The sequence below is a fragment of the Epinephelus lanceolatus genome, chromosome 18 (assembly GCF_041903045.1).
Source record: "Epinephelus lanceolatus isolate andai-2023 chromosome 18, ASM4190304v1, whole genome shotgun sequence".
NCBI lineage: Eukaryota > Metazoa > Chordata > Actinopteri > Perciformes > Serranidae > Epinephelus > Epinephelus lanceolatus.
In genome coordinates this window covers 38,625,151-38,633,680 of record NC_135751.1, presented here as the reverse complement: position 1 = coordinate 38,633,680, position 8,530 = coordinate 38,625,151, and the positions used below count along the sequence as shown (strand labels likewise).

Genomic DNA, 8,530 nt, shown 5'->3' with positions numbered 1-8,530 from the left:
CAATATTCCTATTTTCAGTGCAATCGTTAACTGCTGCAAAAAACAGTCACATTGTTCACTGTGTGTTTCTATCAAAAGTATCAAAGAAAACAGTCTGAGAACCACTGGTGTAAAAATGAAGCATACCAGTATCCGTAAAGTGAAACCGATACGTATAGAGCAGTGGTTCCCAACTGTTTGGTTATGGGCTCATTCTGAATGCACCGCAAGTGACTCGCAAACATGTCAAGATTGTAAAAAACACACTGTATTTCTCAAGTGAAGCAAATTTCCAGTACAGAGCTTTTATTTTGAAGTGCCATTTCCTGCTGTAGAGTGAGTGACAAATGGACAGCTACTTGTCAGAGACAGCTAACCGGTTCTGAACTGAATATATTAAATTGTGTGGACCTTGAACTAATGACTGAGGAGAACCACTGGTAGAGAGTAGCTCGTTCAAAACCCATCTTATTATTGGAAGCATTCAGCTGTGTACAAAGCCACCACCAGTCCTCCCTGTCCATATTATCTTTACACAAATAGATTTTTAAATGTTAAAATTATTAAGACCATATTATGTAGAATAGAATAAACAGAATAACGTGTTGAATTTCACCACAGACAGACGTGACCAAACACAGTGGGCAGATATTTCTTGTATAGTTTATATAGTGAAGTAACCTGTTAACAGCCAACTGTTTCATCGTGGCTGAGACTAAGCTCTGCGGTATGAGCCTCCCACTCAAGTTAACGTTAGCTACCCATGAGTAGAAACTGTCACCAGCATCATTTACATATTCACCACACTGACAGTAAATATTCACGTGTCTTAAGTGTCTCAAATCTCAGAGTAGAAAGTTAGGTTAACATTCTATGTGACATTTTTCTCTTTCCCCCAAAAGGCGGCGTGACCTTGGCAATGACGCAACACTGGTCCAGACTGTGAACATCATGTGATACTGGAGACGTTTCAACAGTCACGGTGCAGCACTAGATTATAAATCAGTGACACTAGGAACATATTCTGTGTAACATTCAACATGTGTTGGGATTTTCATGAACATTTTTTAAACAACAGCCAAAGCAAATGTATACTTAAGACTTTTCTAAAACATTCTGTCAATTCCAAACCATTTCTAGCTTTTCTATTATCATAACATTTCCAGGACTTTCATGATCTTGGGTGGAGGTTCATCAGACAAAACAAAGTTGGGAACCACAGGCCTAAACTATAGTGAAACTAGTCTGACTAATCCACACGCATACAGGCCTCTAATAAAGCTTTCGACAGTGTCTCACAGTTTTCATCAGCTAATGGATTCTGCTCATTTTGTAACCAAAATATGAAACTATAACAAAAACTCTGCTTTTAAAAACAGCTCATCTCTTTGCAATGTCTCATCTGAGTTTGTGTGATTAAAAGGAAACCATGTGGGCATATTAAAAACAGCTCTGCAGCGCCGTCTAGTGGCCGCTCTGCAGATGAGTCTGTGTTGCTGAGATATAAATACAGAACTACGAAAGGAATAAGGTCTGACATATTTAATCATAAAACAGTGTAAATGTTGTAAAGAACAGAAGAAGACAAACAAATATAAAGACAAACAAAAACAATGTGCACATTTCTGACACCACCACCGCCCTCCATCTACCACTCAGTGCTGACAAAGCCCCACAGCTGGTCGCTTACATCATTCCGAGAACGCAGCGAGGTGTCGATGTTGATGGGCGTCGCCAGGTCGGCACCGTAGTGCACTGCGAGAGGAGAAAAGAGACGGACAACCTGAAGCAAAATTAACAGACACACACAAGACATAAAACAACAGAAGACAAAAACGTACCTCCTCTTAAGATGTTGGGCTGTGTGTCGTATTCCCACTTGATCTTGGAAATTACGTAGTACAGCTGAGCCACGTATCTGATGAGGGGAGAATAAAATCAGAAAATACATCAAACTAAGTGCAACTCCCAAATTTAACTACTGTTAATGTCAAGATTTTTATTTCCAAAAAGAAGGGTGCTCAATGTTTAACTTTGAGGACAAAACAAAGCTATATGTGTATCACATCTTCTACAGAAGCATTCAGCTGTTTTAGCAGCATGCAGAGAAACTGTCTCGCACGTTTTGCATCATCTGATCGGCTCTTATGATCAAACTCTTACAACCTATACACTGGCCTAAGTCCCACATTAACAAGGTGACAAAAACATAATTTTACAGCTCAGAAACATTGCTACAGTACGATTATTTATAAATGAAAAAAGATGCAGAGAAATTGATTCATGCCTTTATTTCAAGCCGACTTGACTACTGCAATGCCTCCCAAAAAACACCACACAGAGACTTCAGCTGATTGAAAACTCTGCAGCTCAGCTATGAACCAGAACCAAGAGGAGAGAGCACATCAGGCCAGTCTGAGCTGCTCTGCACTGACTTCCTGTTACATTTAGAATTGAGTTTAAGGTCCTCCTCCTTGTTTACAAAGCCCTACATGGGCTGGGACCGAGCTACATCGCTAACTCCCTTGTTAACTAGTTGCCTCCAAGAACACTGTGATCATCTGTTGCTGGTTTACTGGAGGATTCCAGCAACAGCCTGAAGAAGATCAGAGATGCAGCTTTTGTCAGTGACGCCTCAAAGCTATGGAACACACTACCTACAGATATCAGGGAAGCTAGCTCGCTAAATAGTTTTAAAAGAAAGCTAAAGACGTATCTGTTCACTTTGGCCTTTAACTCTCTCTGACTTTCCTCATGCAGGTCTGAAACTCCTCCCCTTTATGTTTCACGCTGCCACAGTTCTTTAAATATCTCACTTGATTTTATGATTTAGTTTTATAACCCTATGATTTTCTGTTTTATGTCCATTATGTCTATTTTCATATCTTCATAATCCTCGCTCCTTGGCCCCAACTCTGGCTGCTTGAAGTAGAGATAGTGAGGTAACTCTGTGTAGCAGCGGCGCACATCATTAAAGAGAAATTTCGGTTTATTTCAACCTGTCTCCTATCGTCCTAAATTTGTTTCAAGTGACTAGTGACATAAAAATAATAGTTAGCATGTTAGCCGTTAGCCTAGATACAGCCGGGGCGCATAGTAGCATCAGACCTGTTAAAACGTAAGTGAACGGGCAACCTTCAAGTGCAAAGTTAGTCCACTAAACAAGCTTTTTTTCCACAAAGACCACCTCATATTGTTAGGATAAATGTCAGAGAACATATAGAAAACGACATGTAAACGTGTTGTCTTACCTTACCGGTGTGCTGCCATGTTTGTTTACCATCTAGCTCTGCTTTCCAAAGCGCGGCCGAAATATATCTCGCGAGCTCTAGATAAAGCCCAGCTGGATACTACTCCAGGTGGAGGTGTCTCGTCCTCGGTCACATCCAGACCTTGAAAATAAGGCTGCAACCGGTCCCATTCCTTGCAACAGAGGCATTCCTCTTCTGTGGGCACTGGGGCACAGCATTCACAGCTACACCACCAATCTCCAGAGCTACGCAGCCTTGTAGCAGCCATTCCTCCTCTCTCGTCCTCTACTTGTTGCGCCTCTCTCTCTCTCCTCCTCCGTTCTTCAATTTCACGAAGCTCTTCGTCAGTGTATTCTGGCTCAAATAAATAAGGGCGGCCATCAAACTCTGCAAAATCAAATTCCTCCTCCACAAAGTCGAAGTCTGGCAAAAAGTCAGCCAATATTCTATAAATCTTTCATAAAATAAATGAATGAACTTTTCAGGCTACGGTCCGGTTCTGCCTTCCAGCTGTTGCTGCTTGTTCTCGCGAGATTTCAGGCACGGTATGAGATCGCTGCTTGTTCTCGCGATATTCGGCTAAATGGTAAACAAACATGACAGCACACCAGTAAGGTAAGACAACACGTTTACATGTCGTTTTCTATATGTTCTCTGACATTTATCCTAACGATATGAGGCGGTCTTTGTGGAAAAAAAGCTTGTTTAGTGGACTAACTTTGCACTTGAAGGTTGCCCGTTCACTTACGTTTTAACAGGTCTGACGCTACTATGCACCCCGGCTGTATCTAGGCTAACGGCTAATATGCTAACTACTATTTTTATGTCACTAGTCACTTGAAACAAATTTAGGACGATAGGAGACAGGTTGAAATAAACCGAAATTTCCCTTTAAGCAGCTGTGGTGACTGAAGGTAAGAACAGTAGTTGGATCAGTCTTTTGACAAGACACTTTCATGACTCTGTATCCGAGACTCACACTGCTGAGGGGATGACCTCAGTCGTGTCTTCTTCCACCTCGCTCTGAAGAGTCTCCAGCTCGTGTTCGGTGTTTCTCAGATTCTCCAACTCTCTCTGCAGAAATCTGGAGGAGGATTAAGGACGCTGACGAAGAAAAGGGCGAATAAAGCCGGACAGGATTCATAATGACACTAAAAAGAATCTCCTTCAACACAGACGTATAAAAAGATACTGTAGTTCTGAGTCAGTCATCTGGCTCTTGGCTGTGCACTGCCTCAGCTGCTCCTCCAGGCTCTCAAGCTCCTGCTCCCTTTGCTTCTTCTCCTCCTCCATGTCCAGCAGCCTTTGACCTGCACTCTCCTCAATCTGAGCCACATCTGGGGATGGAGGACAACGACAGAGAGATAAGACAGGAGTAAGAGATGAAGATCAGAGGGACCGGTCTGTCTGAATCACTGTCATTTGGAAAACTCTGTAGATGCATAAAGGATGTAATCTGGCTACATGTACTGACATTAGAGACACTATTCAGGACCACACACACAGAGAAACACTCAAATTCTTCTTTATTTAGCAGTGATAATGAACCTAGAGTTTGAAAACAGTGACAGCTGAAACACAATAGATCTTTAAATGTCTGATTACTCACCTTTTAAAATCTGTGTCACAATCTTTTTTGTTTCTACGTGTTGATCAAAAAGAGCCTGGTGTTCATCTCTCACTCGTCTCAGTATCTTCGGCTGGCTGCTGTTGATGAAGTCCACCAACACTTTCCCCGTCTCTTCCAGGTCCTGAAACTTATGACCTTGAGCCATTGTGGTGCAACTGGATGCTAAATAGGACATAAAAAAAGAGATTCAACCCAAAACACAGTATGTGCAGAGAGCACCTCGAGGCTTGTTAAGCTTCAAGTCATCAATAACAATAAACAACCAAATAATATATGGTAAAGTCTACAGTGGTAGAAGAAACATTCAGATATATTCAAAGTTATTTCAATAAAAGTAGTGGCAATACTAGAGTATAATAAAACTAAATTAATAGAATCTTTAGTTCAGGATAAATTAAGTTGAGCAAAAACTGACATATTTCCGTGTTGAAGTGAAGAGTTATGGAAGAAAACTGGGTCATCTCTGTGTCTCTTACATAAACTAACATTGAAAGAGATGCCACGCAGCTCAAATTGCATCAGTACAAAGGGATATGTCTTTAATGTTTTTGTTTTTAAATGCAATTTGGTAAAAATCCAAGTGGCCATGTCTAAATCCAAGAAAACTCTCTCGCCCATAAATTTAAAGGTGTAGGTTTCAAGGAGGCTGTAAACTGTAGGCGAGTGATTTCAACATAGTAACCCAGGGAAACATACGTTAATGAGAATGAAAAATGACACAAGTGTTAATGAATAAATAAATGTATAAATATATACATAAACAAATCAAGAGAAATGAATAAATACAGAAATAAAAAAACAAAAGAATAAATAAATCCTGAAACTAATAAATGAATGCATAAAGAAAAATACATGCGCAGGTTAAGATCACCTACCTCATTTACATACATGTAAAAAAGTACAGAAATAAATATAGTTGTACAAAAATATAGGAGAAAAATTTAAAGTTTATTTATAACCTGCTTATCAGTCAACTTTTTTTGCATTTACCTACTTATTTCCATCTCTTTTCAACATATATTCTTTTATTTATTCATTATTTATAGGGGTGTAAATCACCAGCTTCATCACGATATGACATTATATCGATTTGTTTGGATGACGATACGATGTTTGCCGATATCACAAAGTCTGTCACGATATAATTTTAATTCGATTCGATTCAGGAGCCTGTGATCAATATGACGCGATATCATATGCCCATCTAACACAATCATTTACATCAACTCACAAAAACATCTAGAATATGATTTGACCATTTTATTTCTGAGCTCTGTTTGTTGTTTGAGTGGAGCCGCACTTGCCCAGAAATGGTGACACAGACGTACTATGTGAATTTCAAAATAAATGTGTATCTTTAAGATGACGATATGGATCGATGTTTTCATTTTGCATCGATGTAATAGGATCGTTAATCAATGAATCGATGTATCAATGTGGATCGATGTATCGTTACACCTTATGCAATTATCTATTTATTTTTATTTCAGCATTTTTTATTCTTTTATATATTTACTTCCGTAGTTATTCCTGCACTTATTTATATACATATTTAGATTTGATTCCTGAATGTATTTATTGTTTTCATATTTATTTATTTATTTATTCCTGCATTTGTTTATTTATTTCTATATTTATTCTTGTATTCATTTTTTATTTCCATATTTATTTATTTATTTATTCATTCATTCCTGTATTCATCTTTTGATTTCCAAATTTATTTATTCCTGAAATTTTTATTTACTTTTATATTAAATTACTAAATGTCTAAATTAATACAGGAATAAATAAATAAATAATTTCCATATTTATTTATTCCTATATTAATTTTTTGATTACCAAATTTATTTATTCCTGTATTTTTTCTTTACTTTTATATTAAATTACTAAATGTCTAAATTAATACAGGAATTAATAAATTAATTAATAATTTCCACATTTATTTATTTATTTCTGTATTAATTTAGACATTTATTTATTTATTTACATATTTATTTCTTTATTCCTGTATTCATTTAGACATTTATTTATTTACTTTCATATTTATTTACTTATTCCACTATCTATTTATTTACTTTAATATTTATTTATTCCTGTATTTATTTAGACATTTAGTAATTTATTTCCAAATGTATTTCTTTATTCTTGTATTAATTTAGACATGTATTTATTTATTTACATATTTATTTCTTTATTCCTGTATTCATTTAGACATTTATTTATTTACTTTCATATTTATTTACTTATTCCAGTATCTATTTATTTACTTTAATATTTATTTATTCCTGTATTTATTTAGACATTTAGTAATTTTTTTCCATATTTATTTATTTATTTATTTATTCCTGTATTTATTTAGACATTTATTTATTCATTTAATCCCTGCAGTTAATAATATATACTTAAGTCATTTTCCATCCTCCATATGTATTCATCATCTGACCTACAGGGAAAAACATCGCTGAGAACATAAAACCATTTTAAGGGTCATATTGATGAGTCATATTAAGTGAATATTGAACAGGGAAACATACGTTACGTTCCCAGAACACCTGATTTACGTACCAGTAAACCACGAAACGGGACATAAGAAACATTACATTACTTTCCAACTCTAACCCCGCTGCTATTTTTAATCCACCAGTCATAAACAGACAGGTCGCCAACTCGCTGTGGTTTGTTTACCGTGTTTACAGCTGTAGCCGTTAGCTTCGCAGCTAGCTAAACTACGATAGAACGATACTGGCACACGGTAAAAGTCACAAACAAAACTGCTGACTCGATGACTAGCTGATAAAAACAACGTTCACGGCACAAATAAACACGTTTTCGTTAAAGTAAAGCAGAACAACTCACCGTGCAGCTTCTCTGTGTGATTCAAATTCAGACACTGAGCGCGCCTCTTCTTCTTCTTCTTCTTCTGTGGTCATTGGCGGATATGGAGCAGCCTCTGACGTGCTTACCGCCACCTACTGTACAGGAGTCACACTACGGTTCGTGTAGTAATACCACAAAGTACAGGAAAACTCCAACAAGACTTCTGTTCTCTTCACTTGTCTCCTGTTTCTATTGTTTTTCATCCACATTCAAATACTCTGTTATACTCTGTTTCATCTCGACAGCCCCCCACTCTCCCCACATTTCATTTGGGGCTCTATAATAGCTGTAAAAAGCTAAAGTTTGACCACTCTGGAGCCTGAACCTATCAAACTAAACTGTGATGACTGTGTGAACTGATGCTGCTCAGTGATCTCAAACAAAAGGAAAATCTGAAACACTGTATTTACTTAAAAAATAAAAGGTGTTTTAATGTGCTTTCAGTATGAGCAGTATGATAATGTGTAAATTAATCCAATGTCTGTGGAGTATTACCGTAAAACTTCTGTTAACAGCCCAGGATATTATTTGCTTGAACTCAACAGGCCTATATTTGGGACAGGCAGCAAATACAATCAAACTGTTTATTTAAACCAGTGTGAATATTACTTGCATAAAAATTAGGCTTCAAATAACACACAAATTATGTGCTACATTACGACACTCGCTTTACGGCACTCAGGGATCACACAAACCGACACACCACCACTTTATCCTGTTTAAACAAAACTCACAACTTGGATTAATTTTTATGAAAAACACCTTTGATTCTTTTCATCAGTGGACCCTTACA

General features: G+C 37.2%; 1 protein-coding gene across 1 annotated transcript; it reads right to left on the bottom strand.

Moving 5' to 3' along the window:
* Positions 1-264: 264 nt before the first annotated feature.
* spc24 (SPC24 component of NDC80 kinetochore complex) lies at positions 265-7,813 on the bottom strand. The gene is made up of 6 exons (XM_033643984.2): positions 7,717-7,813; positions 4,840-5,022; positions 4,423-4,567; positions 4,210-4,314; positions 1,821-1,897; positions 265-1,734 (listed from the first exon to the last, which is right to left on the bottom strand). The coding sequence occupies exons 2-6, from the start codon at positions 5,003-5,005 to the stop codon at positions 1,628-1,630; spliced, it is 600 nt and encodes a 199-aa protein (XP_033499875.1). The 5' UTR covers positions 5,006-5,022; positions 7,717-7,813; the 3' UTR covers positions 265-1,627.
* Positions 7,814-8,530: the final 717 nt, after the last annotated feature.